This window comes from Mustela putorius, unplaced genomic scaffold (assembly GCF_011764305.1).
Source record: "Mustela putorius furo isolate JIRA1106 unplaced genomic scaffold, ASM1176430v1.1 tig00003962_pilon_pilon_pilon, whole genome shotgun sequence".
NCBI lineage: Eukaryota > Metazoa > Chordata > Mammalia > Carnivora > Mustelidae > Mustela > Mustela putorius.
In genome coordinates, this window is record NW_025422106.1 from 12,853,036 (window position 1) to 12,869,232 (window position 16,197).

The 16,197-nt window shown below is 37.1% G+C and overlaps 1 protein-coding gene across 3 annotated transcripts in view; it reads left to right on the forward strand.

Moving 5' to 3' along the window:
- The first annotated feature begins 251 nt into the window (after positions 1-251).
- The window catches only part of MED13 (mediator complex subunit 13), a 105,240-nt gene continuing 89,294 nt past the window's right edge, over positions 252-16,197 (forward strand). For 2 of the 3 annotated variants that reach the window (XM_045070146.1, XM_045070147.1), the window contains exons 1-3: positions 252-491; positions 2,516-2,750; positions 11,171-11,339. In XM_045070146.1, coding sequence (XP_044926081.1) covers positions 426-491; positions 2,516-2,750; positions 11,171-11,339 — 470 coding nt within the window. In that variant the 5' untranslated portion in view covers positions 252-425. The remainder of the gene's footprint in view (positions 492-2,515; positions 2,751-11,170; positions 11,340-16,197) is intronic. The other variant, XM_045070145.1, reaches the window with a different exon arrangement.

Below are 16,197 nucleotides of genomic sequence, written 5' to 3' on the forward strand. Positions count from 1 at the left end.
CTTCTCGCCCGGGAGAACCCTCCAGGGCTTGGGCTCTGCCCTCTCGGACTCGATTTTAATTATTTATTGTGTAATTTATTTTTTCTTTCTTGTGGAAGGGGCACATATCTCCTCTGTCGCCCGGAGAGGGACGAGCGTCCGCGGGCTCCGCGGCGGCCGCAGTCCGGCCCGCGGGGCAAGCGCGGCGCGGCCCTCCCGCCGGCCCTGGGCCCCGGGCGGCTAGGTGCCGGCCGGGCGGCGGGGGCTGCTCGCGGCGGCGGGGGGGTGGGTGGGGAGGGCGGGCGGCCCGGCGGCCTCCTCTTCCACCGCTCCCCCAACCACCACCCCCCCGCCCTCCCCGGTGTCTGTGTTTCTCTCTCTGGTCGGAGGCGGCGGTAATGGCGGATGGTGGGTTGTGGCGCCGGCGGCGGCTGCTGTGAGGGACGATGAGTTCCTCCTTCGTGCCGAACGGGGCCAGCCTGGAAGATTGTCACTGTAACCTCTTCTGCCTGGTGAGTGCAGGGGCCGCGGGCGGGGGCCGCGGCGAGCGGGGCGGTGGGGGAGGGGGCCGCGAGGTGCGCCCTTGGGCCGTGGGGGAGGGGGTCCGGGTCTGATCCAGATGCCGAAGTCCCTAGGCTAGGCCCAGCCGGAGCCGGCGCGGCGGCCGAGCTTCACACCAACCCGGTGAAACACGTTCGTTCACCCACCATCCTAGACTCTGGTTAAGGAGTGCAGGCTTTTTTTTTTTTTTTTTTTTCTTGTTTCCGACTCTTCCTCACCGTAGTGGTGTCTTCAACTTGTGCTCCAATCTGGCAGGACAGTCACATTTTCCTCTGTGTTTCTTGCTTAACTATTGCTTTTCTCCTTATTGACCATGTATCCCTTCTTAACACTTTCCATTATTGCCGGTTCTCCCAGTACCTTTATGCCTCACTCTGGTAATTTGGTTTCCTCCAATAAACAGGACACCGGGACTTATGTACTAAAAATCTCTTCGTTTTACATTTTCTAATGAGTCGAACTAACGGAAGATTAGTTTCTCCCTTAGATGAGTTAAGATCTCTCTCTGAAAATAAGTAGATACAATTTCATAGGTTTTCTCTTTAAACTTTGAGGACAGTTTGCCATTTTGACAATTTCTAGCCATCTTGATTTTATTAGAACATTATGTTTGTGTGAGTGAAACGGGCTAATGGAGGTTCTCAGGTTTTGCACTAACTTTTATTATTATCATTACTTTTTCGTATTTGTTTTGCTTGCATTTTTAGAGTGCTTTGAGCAGACTGTTCCTCGTTTTATTGAAAACTCTAGGGAAGCTGGATGCAGGAATGACAATTGTATAGGTTGGCCCAGTTCTGGGAACCGCTACAGTTAAGACTTTGAAAACTACCAACTGTTGCAAATATTTAGTCCTCTGTTGGACAGTAGCTTAGCTCCGTTCATGATTTAAAGTTTCAGTGACTTTCTTTTTTCATTTTTTGTGTGGTAGGAGAAATACTAAGAGAGTATGTGATAGGTAAGTGAACTGAGTGGGCGGAGCACAACTAGTTGGCAAGTGTAAACTGCCAGTCATGTATCAGCAGTTTCATTTTTGGCACCTTATGCTTTGCACCTCAAAGTTAAAGAATAATTGAATTTCTTCTCTTGAATTTCTTTCACCGTGCCAAATTGGGATTTTTTAATGCCATCTCTTAGAAAATGTTTTCTTGTATAGTGTCCATTAATCAGCATCTCTTCGGATGCAGTAAAACATAACAGTAGGTTTTACATTTGTCTTCTTAGACTCTGTCTATTTTAAGATCAAGTTCTTTGAAAGTAGATTAGTACAAATCTGACAGTTCTTTGTGAGCACCTATTTCACTTTTCTTAAAAGGGATATGTGAAGAACTAACAATTTTTTCGGTTATAGTTCACATTTCTTTTCATTAGAGCCATCACCTCTATACACATGAAATGATGAGTTTTTTTTTTTTTTTTTTTTTTTAAAGATTTTATTTATTTGACAGATCACAAGTAGTAAGAGAGGCAGGCGCAGAGAGGAGGGGAAAGCAGGCTCCCTGCAGAGCAGAGAGCCCTATATGGGGCTCCATCCCAGGACCCTGAGATCATGACCCTAGCCGAAGGCAGAGGCTTAATCCAGTGAGCCACCCAGGTGCCCCGGAATGATGAGTCTTTAAAAATTAGTTTTCTGTTACACGTTTGACACCAGGGAATAAATATGACCAGTTGGAACAGAACTTAGAGGAAATGTTTACGAAGTGCGCTGTATTAAAGTACATGTTTATATTTAATATTGTAAAGTTTCTTTTACTTATTTATTTAATTTTATTTTTTCTTTGGGACACATTTATTGCTATTCAGTGACATGTCAGTGTTAATGTTTTGGCTGTTGAATGATCAAAGAATCTTTGTCAGCTGCTTTAATATCTTAAATATATGTTGAAAAATTGTAATGTCTCAATGAAATAAGGAGCTTAAAGAGAAAGTATTATTGACTTTGAATATGCGGTTAATAATCATGCTTTCTTTTCTTTAGGCTGACTTGACGGGAATTAAATGGAAAAGATATGTATGGCAAGGCCCAACTTCTGCCCCTATTCTGTTTCCGGTGACAGAGGAAGACCCCATTTTGAGCAGTTTTAGTCGCTGCCTTAAGGCAGATGTACTTGGTGTTTGGCGGCGAGATCAAAGACCTGGAAGAAGAGAATTGTGGATATTTTGGTGGGGTGAAGACCCCAATTTTGCTGACCTTATTCACCATGACTTGTCAGGTGAAAGCAACTTATCCTTTTTTTTTTTTTTTAAGATTTTATTTATTTATTTGACAGAGAGAGCTCAAGTAGGGGGAGCAGCAGGCAGGGGGAGAAGTAGGTTCCCTGCCAAGCAAGGAGCCCAATGCAGAGCTTGATCCCAAGACTTTGGGATCATGACCTGAGCTGCAGGCAGGCAGAAGCTTAATGGACTGAGTCACCCAGGCGTCCCACAACTTATCATTTCTAACTAATGATCTATAGCAACATTATATACTCTTCCTAAAAATCATTTATATTACAAATTACGATTTTGTTTCTGTGAAACACTGTTAGGTGTTAAGCCATATAAAATTTTAGCTTACTGTTACATTTCACTGTGGTTGTTTTATTTTATGTAAATTTATCCATTTTATGGCAGGGTTTAGCCTTGAATAATTGTTTTTTTCACCACCCAGCTTCCTTGTGAATTTCTTGCAGACAGGGAAGGCATGTTATCTAAGAAAAATGGAATGGGGGAGCATAAAGTTCCTAACAAAGTCATTTGCAGACACCTGTAATTCACCATTTGAGTCCATTCTGCCACTGCTCGCTCTCCTATGAATATGCAGTTGTAGGAGTATCTAGAAATGTAACTTTTTCATGTGTTTTTTCAAGTTATATATTTTGTTGTTAATTGTGGTTGTATTAACATATGAAAGCATATGTTAATTTTGTTATTTTTTGAGAGTGATTCTTTTAGATATTGTTCCTTCAAAGACTGACTAAAATGAGACTAGTGCCAACTTGTTCAGCTTTTATAGGACATGGAATCATACTCTGTAAAGTTACACAGAAATAATTTTATTATGAACCTATCAGTAGGACTACTTAGGACCAAACACTACTTTAGAAAGGAGACTATCTCTTCATATAGTCAGTGAAGTTTGTGCTTGCTTTAGACTCTTAAGAGTCAATGTTAACTGAATCTCAGGATAGGAATGTAAATTATTAGTTATTTGCTACAAGGTACCATGGACTTCAGCAAGGTGTTTGGTAATGATTCTTGCTTGACAGGTAAATTTTGGATTTTTAGATAACTAAAAAAAAAGCATTCTTACTTGAAATTGAGTACTCTGAAGTTTTTGTTATTGTCCATTTGACTTATAAAACCTATTTTATTTTTGGATATAATGTAATCCAGATGACTGTTAAGACATTAAGAACACTAATGTTTCTGTAGAAATGTATGTGTTACATTTGTTTTGATAGTTCCTTTTAACTTCTAACGAACAAAGCCTTTGGTGCTAATCTTTATTTTTGAGAGTGATTATAATTCTTTTCTGATAAATGCTTTTAAGCTTTTCTGGCTTTCTGAAGATGATCTCTGCTGGAGATATTAGTCCTTCCTTCTGAATATGGTCTGAGTATGCAGTGTAGTTCTAAATATGTACCATGATGTCTTCACATATGTATGTGTATGTATATGTGTATGCACACACACACGTGTCAGGATATGAAATTTCTCTATTAAAACTTGCAGGCTTCCTTTTTCCTTCCATTGACTTTGGTATGGTGGAATTACTTTATTCTTTATTTTAAGTGGTCATAAAGACCTTAACTAAAATGTTTGGAGACTGTTTTAATGTTATTGATAAATTATGCACTATATAAACTAGTTGATAAACTGTATACTCTGAACTGTAATGCTGACTTGGGGATTTCAATATTGATAAAGTTGGCAGAGCATTTGAACAGACCATTTTCCCCCCAGATTTCATGTAATACATTTTGTAGAATCAAAGATAATTTTAGCAGATGTGTAGTATTTAGTTTTACTGTAGTAGGACTGTTCTTTTCAAAGCCTATTAAAATTAAAATGTGAACTCTCTTGATATATATTAAAACACTATGTGGATTTTCCCCCCTAAATAATGAATTAAATATGTTTTCTCCTAAAACTGGGCTACAGTTTAAAAAATTGCTTCTGTGGTTTAACTTTGCTTTTTTTTGCACAATTTTTAAAAATGGTAATACCTGTAGTTTAAAATACTGATCCTGAATGTGAATGAATATGATTTTGGAAGATTAGGTTTTAATTGTTAGATTTTGCTGAATGCCATTGAATGATAACTTTAAAAACTTAATCAGAGTGAAAGAATTGAAATAGCAAAACAAAATATATTAGGAGTAGTATATATAATCGTAATTACCATTCCAAAGCCTGTTCTATACTGTTTTAAACAATGTGTATAGTAAAACATAGTAATGTTTTAGCTTTTTTCCTCCCTAACTTGTGATTTACTTCAGAATGTTGTTACTTATATCAGACCTATTTTAAAGAATAATAAGGTCTTTTCAGATGGAGTATATTTGTCTCGCCCTTTTCTTTGCTCCAGGGATACCGTCTGCCTCCCTTTTGGGATAATTAGTCTGCCTCTGTCTCTCTAGCTAACCCCTTTTTCATTTCTTCCCATCTGTGGCACTCTGTTCCCTTCTTTTAAGCTCCCCTGAGAAGAGAGCAGCTGGACAGTAGGGGTGGCATCAGCTGCAGGAGGCAGTCCTGAGTTCCAAGTGGAGGTGTAGCACTGAGGAAAGGGGAACCGGAAGGACCCAGGTGGTAACTAAAAAGCTGGTTAATTTAGTTTAAGCTTGCTTTTTGCAGGCACAGGCAGTGCTCTTCTGTTTGGTTCAGCATCTACTGCATCTGGTTACTGAAATGTTTGTGATTATGGTATTATTTCCCTTCTTGATGAGGGAAAGAGGGAAGGCATTCTATTTTGCAAAGATTAGAATTCTGTTTTTCTTATTAACTGAAATATCCAGTAATAAAAGTACAGAATTGCTTTTGCTCAGCCCCTTTTTTTCTTTCATGTCCCCCATAGTGTATTTTAAAAAATAAACTTTTAATTTTAAAATAGTTTTAGATTTATATAGAATTTGTGAAGATAGTATAGTGAGTTCCTGTATAACCCTCACCCAGCTTCTTTTATTGTTACTACCATGTATTATGTACATTTTGCACAACTAATGAACCAATATTGATATGCTGTTATTAACTAAAGCCTGTACTTTATTTGGGTTTCCTTTATTTTTACCCAGAGTTCTTTTTCTATCCTATGTTCTCATCCAGCATACTACATTTAGTTGTGGTGTCTCCTTAGGCTATTCCAGATAGTTATATTTTCTCACACTTGCCTTGTTTTGATGATCCTTGATAGTTCTGAAGAGTCTAAACAGGTTCCGTAGTGCATTTTAAATTTTGCCTTTCTGAATATCATGTGGCACGCGTTTCGGTCATTTTCATTTCAAGTGTAGGTGAGGTATAGAAATAATGTAATCTTAACCTTATTGCTAATTGGTGAAAATCTGTTAAGAGCAAACCAAATCTAATTTGATACATACTTTAAACCCCCTGTAACTTGTTTTGTAGCAATAGTAGTCAGCACTGTTTAGTAATTTGCAAAGACCTAACGATTTTTGGGTTAGAAGTTTTGTTAACTAGTAATAGCTTAACTTAAAAATCTCTTTAGGGAGAGATTTGTTCAGAACATCCCTTGAATCCGAAAGCCAGAAATTTCTTTTCTTTCTTTTTTAAAACTTTTTGCTTTGCTTTCTCTAAGAGAATGGTTAGTTGAATCAATATTATGTTTTGTAGAAGAAGGATTAGGGAACAGAACTCTCTGATTATAGCTTTTAAAATTTTATTTATTTATGCATATTTTTTAATTTAAAATTTGTAGCAGACCTCATTTAGTGGTTATATGATAGAGGTATAAAATCAGTGTTGGGAAAATTTTAACTTAATTCCTCTGGTCATAACTCTTTGTATAATAGATAGGACTGATTGGTTCTTTTAAGTGTAGTACTAGTTTTCATCAAAGCAAGATTGTTTTATTACCATTAATGTGTCCTTGAACGAGAAGAGTTTTCGGGTATTTTTCTTTTGTGTCTTAACCTTTTTGGAATTTTATTGCTGTCATAATTGGCTTTTAGTCCTCCCCATAAGACAAAAATAAAAACAAAAACTACTCCCTCTCATGAGGTTGCATCTTAAAAAAAAAAAACAAAACAAATTATAGCAAGCTAGACTGTGATGAGACTCTTTGAGAAAACTGATACCTTGAGAACTAAAAAAAAAACAGACTCAGGCAGGGCTAAAAATATTTGTTATTTTTTCTGGCTCCTGTGGTGTATATATGGGATTTTAGTAACTTGTCCAAATACTTGCATTATACCAGAATTTCATCATAATACTTTTAAACTAAATGGGCCATTGGTTGCTCTTAGAATTTAATTTTAGATTCTTTTATTGAGGATGTTAATTATAGTGGAATTTTAACCTTAAGTGGCAGCTTTAAGAGGATTGAGAAACAGATAAATAGCAGCCAAGTATAGGAATCTAGTGTCAGCCAAATTAAAAAAAAATTGTTATGTGCCCCAGCTGGCCTAAAGGGAGTTAATTCATTTCTATCTTCTGTTCCCGTAGTTTACTTGTGACCCAACTTTTTTTATTATCTAGTCTTCTAGGGACAGTTTTGCTTGTCATATTTCTTCTATGTACTGCCCATTTTGAGCAAAAACATATATCTTTTAAATTTTCAAATCAAAGATAATTATTTTATCAACATATATTCAGGGGATTTTTAAAGCAGAGGTTTTCAGGTTTTGCCAGAGATCAGTGGTGCTGCCACCTTAACGCTCTGAGTAATATTTGTTGAATGAATGGCTTTGAAAGAGCAATTATTATTTAAGACAAACACTGATTTAGATATTTAAACATTTCTCTTTATTCTCTGAGGAAATTCATGGTATTTTCTATAATTTTTGAACCATTCATTATTCATTAGTATATGTTGTGTTTTAAAAGCTTGGCAGAATTATTTAGGAAAAGATACATTTTTTACTGGTTTATTACTGTGGAGATATTTAAAGATGTCAGTTCTGAGAAAAATGTTGAATATGAGTACTGGGTGTATCAGCTTTTTTGTTTTTTCACTCAGAATTATTTTGTTGACCTATCACATAGTTTGTGTCATCACTATAATCTGTATCCTTAGGAAGATTTTTACGGTAATCAAATTTAGCATTTGAACTTTTGTATTGTTTGCTTCAAATATTTTGTAAAAAATTTTCAAGTAATGACGACGAAGAGTTCTGATGCTAAGAGTTCTAATGGAAAAGTACTATGAACAAAATTGAATCTATTATCTTTGGGGATACAGAGACAAGAGGAGAAAAACATTTATTTAAATGCATTAAGTAGTTAAGTAGACTTTTTCCATTAGGCTGTGGTTGATTAATTTCAAAAGAGCTAGGTAAAGATTTGCCATGTGTTCCATCTATTCTGTTCTCTGTTATAATACTGGTGTTGAAATTTAGGGACTGGTTTTAATTAGTGTAAGAGGTGCATATCACTTTGGGGTGTGTTGATTGTACCATTTCACTTTTCATATCTGAATACACATGTAGAGAAGTACTTTTGCTATGCTTATTATAACATCAGGATATTAGAAGCTTGGCTGAGGTAGGCTCTTATTTCTAGGTGACCTCCCCAGGCCCCACACACACCAAGAACAAAACAAAAAAATCTTCAGGCTTTTCGTTGAACATTATTAGGACTTATTTCCTCAGCAGTGAAATATGGAATTGTTGCTTAGTGTAATAGTTGCTTAGTTACTTGCTATAGGTGAAGATAACAGATATTTGTTGGCTTAGAAAACCCTAACAGGTGGTCCCTTCTTCGTTTTATGCATAACTCCCATTTAGTGTTAATGAAAATTGTGTTTGAGGGTATAATGTAAAATGAGGATTAAGTTAACCTAAATTTCTCTAGATAAAAGCATTAAATTCACCTGATTCCTTAGATCAACTTTAGAGCGGTGAGGGAGAAATGCTTGAATATTAGTACTGACTGAATTTTTAAATTATATTTAGTATTCTTAAACTTTCAGGTTTAGCTGAGATAGACTTTTAAAATAAAGATCTTCAGAATTTAATGTAAAAAATGTATGTAAGTTACAGTATTACAGACTTCTGTTATTCCAAAGACTTTTTTATTTACTCTTTCTGGGAAGAAGATTCATTCTCAAGTTCTGAATGAATAATTTTTACTCAAAGTTTATAGCAACTGAACAAATTTGATATGTAATGGTAACACCTCTGTGTCTTGGATATTTGTGGCTTTAAAATTTAAAACTAGTTAAAAATATTTTGGCAAAGGTTTCTTGTGTAGGACAAATGTTATAACCATTATGCTTCTCAGAAGGTAAGGAGTTTCAAGGTAAAGAGCAATAAAAATAAAGTATACTTAATAAATTACAAAGAAGTGAAGAACTGGGAGATATTCCCAGCGTAACTGGAAATTAAAAGCATGTGTATTTTTTATCATAAATCACAATTTGAGGTGAAACTCTTAATGTGACTAATTTTGAAATGACAGAATGATTAGGCTGAAAGCAGATTAAGATTTTTTTTCTTAGTAACTCACAAATATACTTGTGATCTAGACCCTGAAATAATTAAAGTGAAGTCACTATGTGCCATGTCCCTTTTCTTCTAGCCTACTGTTCTCTTTAATAAAGTGAAACTTAAGTTTTGGCTTTATATGGACATATATAAGGTTGTCTACAATATAATAGAATATAAAACCCTTTTCTCTTTAATATTAATGATTTAAAATTATTCCAGCCCTCAAATATTGTCACTTTTTGAAGTTTACATCATTTTTTTAAAAGCTTACCTTTTTGGAAAAACAATTAGTTGACTTGAAAGACTTGCCTAATTTAGGAAACAATTTCAAGAACAACATAAAATCAACATTAACCTTTGTAGTTGCACCAATTTCTAGTGCAGTTAAAGTCCACTGTCACTATGCTTTTTAGTTAGTCTACCCATTTGTTGTGTAGATTATGACTATAAACCATGTGTCCCTCTTAATACATGCTTCTGCCTTTATTCAGAAGCATCATAGTTTATTATTATTCTTTGGGCATAGTGGAGACATTTTTAGTGTTGAATTAAGAAAGATTTTATCATTTATTTTTTACTTATATTGAAAGATGACCTGTATTTATAAAATTTTATATATTTTTATTTATAAAATTTATAAAAATTTTGTAAAATGTTTATGAAGGTGTATAGGAATGATATAAATTATATTTGAAATAATAAAAGCTCAAATATCACTTGTAGCAAGATTCATTGGATGGTTTGTTAAAGATATGAAATGGATAGAGAATAAATTTTTTTGAATTACATCTAGATTTAATTGAGCAATAACTATGTTAACGTTTTTTTGTTTAGTTGAAGTGGTTAATAGATGGGCTGGCAAAATTGAGGCTGTGTAGTTAGTAGGGTAGTTATAACTTTGTATTGAAAGTTCTATTTTTTTTTTTTTAAAGATTTTATTTATTTGAGAGAGAGAGAATGACCAGGGGGAAGGGCAGAGGGAGAGGCGGACTCTCCACTGGGCAGGGAGCCTGATGTGGGACTCCATTCCAGGACCCTGGGATTGTGACCCGAACTGAAGGTAGATGCTTAACGACTGAGCCACCCAGGTGCACCAAGACTTAAATTTTGAATACAACGTCTGGGGCGCCTGGTTGGCTCATTTGGTTAAGTGCCTGCCTTTGGCTCAGGTCATGATCCTGGTGTCCTGGGATGGAGTTCTGGGTCTGGCTTCCTGCTCAGCGGGAGACTGCTTCCCCCTTTCCCTCTGCTGCACCCCCTGTTTGTGCTCTCTCTTTATGTCAAATAAGTAAATAAAATCCTTTAAAAAATGTAAGTCTTTATATTTTAAAATTTCTTCAAGTGGGGATCCTATATTGAATAGTAATCATGGGACTCATCATTGGTTGAAATGAGACCTAAGGTGGCCAATAATGCATCCATTGTTGGGCTCTGTGCCACAAGCTTCTTTTTATTCATCACTTATTTTTATAGTTGAGTCATGGATTAGAATGCTGATGGACCTAAAATGTTTTGAGTTAATTACTAACTGGCTAGGTTTTTTTGGCAGGCTGAATGACTGGAGGAATTAGGACAAAGTAACTATCAAGTGAGCCAACTTAGAAATTGGCATCTTAGGTAGAGTACCTAATGTTTCCCAGCTTAATACAGATGTTCTTTGCATTGATACAGAAACCAAAGCAGTATGTTTGCAGTATATCATTGACTTTTTACGTGGTAGGAAAATAGTTTTCAGGTACTTTAATGGAATACATGACACTTACTCCTTATGGACACTTACTCCACTGTGTTTTGCTCCTTATGGAGTAACTTTGAAACCTGATATTTTAAAGTCTAGGGATACATTGAAGTAGTGGTAGCTCAGTATTCTGAGGTTTAGTAGGGCTTATGTAGTAGGATTTATGGATTTAAAGCATAACACTTATTTGGCTCTGAGTAGATATAGTGCCACTACTTTACTTTTTGTTTCTTTCATGTCTCTTCTCTTGTAGAAGAGGAAGATGGAGTGTGGGAGAATGGACTTTCCTATGAATGTCGTACTCTGCTGTTTAAAGCAGTTCACAATCTGTTGGAACGGTGTTTAATGAACCGGAACTTTGTACGCATTGGCAAATGGTTTGTAAAGCCTTATGAAAAAGATGAAAAACCTATAAATAAAAGGTAAGCTATCTTATGTAAACTCTTAACATTTTTTGGGTTTGTTAATTTTTATAGCTTTATAGAAAATGTAGACTAAAACAAGTTGTCGTATAGACATATGCAGGAGGTTAACTTCAGCAGAGTACTGTAAGTATTCAATTTTCCTTGACAGCTTCATCCTTTCTTTTAGGCATTTTAAGAATTCTCTTGAAGTGGGAATAGGCTGTGTGTCTAATGACCTAAATTTTGGTTTTGGATGATAGAAAAAATGTGGAATGAAAGCAGAGGCTTAAGCAATGAAGTGTACTTTTTTAGTAGTAGTGCAAATATATTTATAGTACTGTTAAAATTAACACTAATACTTATTAAAGATAGTGATCTGTAGTTGTGTTTTGGATTGAGTTAACCCTCTCATTCCCAAACCTCTAATTTTGCTTTAATTAAAGTAATTTTAAAAATTTGTGTTTTTCTATATAAGACATATTTACTCTTGGAGTGTAATTTTCTTGAACATTGAGTTAAGCAAATTTATGACACTAATTTGTAGAAGAGTTGCAGATAGAGACACAGAAGACTTTAAGATAATTTCTTTTCCTGTGTAGTTAAAAGCTTTAGGTTGCTGGAATGCCTGGGTGGCTCAGTCGGTTAAGCTACTGCCTTTGGCTCAGGTCATGATCCCAGGGTCCTGGGATCAAGTTCCTCATGGGCTCCTTGCTGGGCAGGGAGCCTGCTTCTCTCGCTGCCTCTGCCTGCCACTCTACCTGCTTGCGTGTGCGCCCTCGCTCTCTTGCTCTCTCTCTGACAAATAAATGAAATCTTAAAAAATAAACCAAAACTTTAGATTGGTACCATTCTGTTTTATTTATTTATTTATTTATTTAAGGTTTTATTTATTTACTAATTTGGGGCGGGGGAGAGAATGTGTGAGAGGGGGGAGGGGCAGAGGGAGAAGGAGACAGAGAATCCCAGGCCAACTCCCCACCAAAAGCACAGCCTGACTCAGGGCTCTGTCCCACGACCCTGCGATCATGATTCAAGCCAGAATCAAGGATTGGATGCTCAGCCAACTGAGACACCCAGGCTCCCCAGTTCTCTTTGATTTAAATATGATACAAGATATATAGTCTCTTAGAAGATTTGTTTTTAAGCACTAGTTAAATTAGTGAGGCTTCAAGAAAGATGAAACCATAAGATGGGATGTGAGAGAAAAGGCAGTTTTTTAGTTTTCCCTGCAAGATGTGAGGATTTGGAGGAAACATTTGGTTATGTTGTATCTTTTGTTTGTTTGTTTGTTTGTTTTTTAAATTTTATTTGTCAGAGATATCACAAGTAGTCAGAGAGGCAGGCAGAGAGAGGGGGGGAAGCAGGCTCCTTGCTGAGCAGAGAGGGGCTCCATCCCAGGACCCTGGATCATGACCTGAGCTGAAAGCAGAGGCTTAACCCACTGAGCCATCCAGGCATCCCTATGTTGTATCATTGTTGAGATGCCATCTTTTATGTCACTTTTTAAAGTAATTTTTTGAAAAGATTTTGTTTGAGATAGGGAGCACATGGCGGTTGGGTAGAGGCTGGGGAGGGAGGGGCAGATGGACAGGGAGAACCAGACTCCTGTCTGAGCGGGGAGCCCAGTGTTAGATTTGATTCCAGGATCCTGGGATCATGACCTGAGCTAAAGGCAGGTGCTTAACCTGCTGAGCCACCCAGGTGTCCCCATCTTTTATGTCTTATGTACACACTGTTTTCAGTGTGTATGAGTCTTTTTTCAAACTTCTCTTTTTAGTTTTAAACATTTTTTTTTTCAAATTTTATTTATTTGATAGAGAGAGACAGTGAGAGAGGGAACACAAGCAGGGGGAGTAGGAGAGGGAGAAGCAGGCTTCCCACTGAGCAGGGAGCCTGATGACCCTGGGATATGACCTGAGCTGAAGGCAGATGCTTAAAGACTGAGCCACCCAGGTGCCCCTCTTTTTAGTTTTAGTAGGATGGATGAGTAGATAAGCCTGGACAAATCAAGGCTCTTTCATTTTCTTTCTTTTTGAAAATGAACATAAATCTTTATTGTCAACAAAAATATTGTACAAGTTAGGAACGAATTCAGTTGCAAAAGAGAGAACACCTAACTACTTGGCTTATGTAAGAATTGATTTTTCTTGGTAGCAAGGAGTCTGGAGATAGGTAGCCCAATACTGGTGGGTCTGTTCAATAATGTCATCAAGGACTGGTATCTCGGAATTTTCTGTGATGTATCTTTAGCCTTTAGCTTTCATCCACTTGGTCCCCAAGGAGTGTTGCCTTTCTGGATTTCACTCACAATGCAATGAGATAGGAAAAGGAAGGGAGAAAGCAAGAAAGGGTGACCCTTGGATCAGAAAATAGGTTCTTTCCTGGAGACTTTAGCTGACCTATCTTTGGCTATACCAACCAAGAGAAACAAATATTTTTTATGTGGGAGGGAGCATTGCCTCTCTGAACAAAATAAGGCTTCTGGTTTGTAAGAAGAAATAGAGAAGAGACATTAAGTAGGCAATAAGAAGAAGGGGAAAAAAATGTCAGGTTGGTAATTAGCGGTATTCACCATATACATTAATACAGTTTTAAGAAGTCAAGCAGATAACTGAGATTTAAAATGATGAAAAGCTGCCATCTGAGCACCAAATACTAGATATGCTCTTCAGAGGCATTCCCTTTTAATTCTTTTAACTTAATTTACCTATTTAAAAATTTAAAAGTAGGGCTTCTGGGTGGCTCAGCTTGTTAAGTGACTGTCTTCAGCTCAGGTCATGATCCTGGAGTCCCAGGATCGAGTCCTGCATCAGGCTCCCAGCTCCATGGGGAGTCCATGTCTCCCTCTGATCTTCTCCCCTCTCATGCTCTCTCTCTCTCTCTCAAATAAATAAATAGTCTTAAAAAAAATAAAATTTAAAAGTAAATAACATGCTGATTCTTGAGTTTTTAATTATTTCAGTTATTTAATATTAAACTATTGACTTTTTTTTTTAAATATTTTATTTATTTATTTGACAGAGATCACAAGTAGGCAGAGAGGCAGGCAGAGAGAGAGAGGAGGAAGCAGGCTCCCTGCTGAGCAGGGAGCCCGATGCGGGACTCGATCCCAGGACCCTGAGATCATGACCTGAGCCGAAGGCAGCGGCTTAACCCACTGAGCCACCCAGGCGCCCTAAACTATTGACTTTATAAAAAAAGATTTTATTTATTAGAGAGAGAGAGAGAGAATGCAAGCAGGGGGAGAGGGATAGGGAGAGAGAGAATCTCAAGCAGCCGCTGTGCTGAGTGTGGAGCCCAAGCGCGTGGAGCCCAACGTGGGCTCTGTCCCATGACCTTGACATCGTGACTTGAGCTGAAATCAAGAGTCAGACACTTAACCAGCTGAGCTACCAAGGTGCCCCTAAATGTATTGACTTTGATGGTTTAACTAGTTTACATTTCCCCCTCCATGCCAACCACTTGTATATACTCCACTTCCTTTGTTTCTTATCTTGCCAATAAGTTTATAAGAGTTGGTAAAAACAATACCTGTTGTTTATACTATGATTATATAAATACTATTTGTAGCCGAGCCATATAGTGTATTAGAATTATGTTCCATTTCCTCTATATCTTTTTGTTTTCTTCAGTGTTAGGATTATCTTTTTTCTTTTCACTGAATTATCTGTCTCAGATGTTGGTGAACTACCACTCCACAGGGTAAATATAGCCTGCCATGTGTTTTTGTAAATAAAATCTTACTGTAACACAGCCATTTTCATTAATTTATAGATTATTTTATGCCTGCTTTCATACTACAGCAGAGTTGAATAGATGTATAGGACAGATGGACCCATAAAGCCTAAAATCGTTAGCCTATAATATTTACTCTCTGGGTCTGCAGATGAAGTTTGTTGACCTCTGATCTAAGTACCTATTGGTGATTCCTTCCTAGAGGATCTACCAGAAAGAAAATCTCGCCTCTCTACCTTTAAGGAGTTGTGTAATCTGTTGGTTTCTTTTTTCTTTTCTCTCTTCTTAATTAATATCTCTGAGCCCTTCATTCTTCTGTTCCAATTTGGACTGGTTGTTTTATGTATAGGCTTGTCTCACAGCAGTCATCTTGGGAATTCCCTTTGCCTCTCTTTGTTAGATTCCTTATTTCCTAGATCTTATAGATCTCATGTTTGCTCTTTTGGGAGGGGGGCGTCTTACTATTTTGGTAGTGCTCATCCACCAGTAGTTTCCTGAGAAGGGAATACATGACAAGTAATATTTTGGGATCCTGAATATACGAATTACCCCCTTTTCTACTCTTGAGGCTTCTGGGCACTAAAATGGCTGGAAATTCTATTTGTTGTGAGTAGCTATGAAGTGGCAGGCTTTAGTAGATTGATTGGTCAAGGACCAAGCCATTTTATTGGGTGCCTGTTGCCCAACTGTCTGTCTGTATGTGTTCTTCCTCTCTTAAAGTTCATCATTTTTCCCAGAGGAGTCCTTCAGGATCCTAACTAGGGAATATAAGCTTGGCTGTCAACATTTAGGGAGCCTACTAGGTAAAGCAGGCTTGTATATTTATATTAGGGAAACACTATACTTCTATGGTATTTAGATTTTCCCTTAATTCTTCTTGTAAATACATCATTTCAGCTGTATTTGATATCTCTTAAGTGTCGAGTTCCTGTTTCATCCAATTTAAAGTGAACGTCTAACTTTTCTACTGATAGGGAATAATGTAAAGAACCTGTCTGCAGGATAGAGAAGTGGATCTAGGAGTCTGACTTAAGAACTTACTCAGGAACTTTCATTCCTTTTGCTTTGGTTGCACCATGCATCCATTTTCAGAAATCTACCAGTATCTTCACTTTTCTGCCTTTCTGGGATTTTGTGGGTT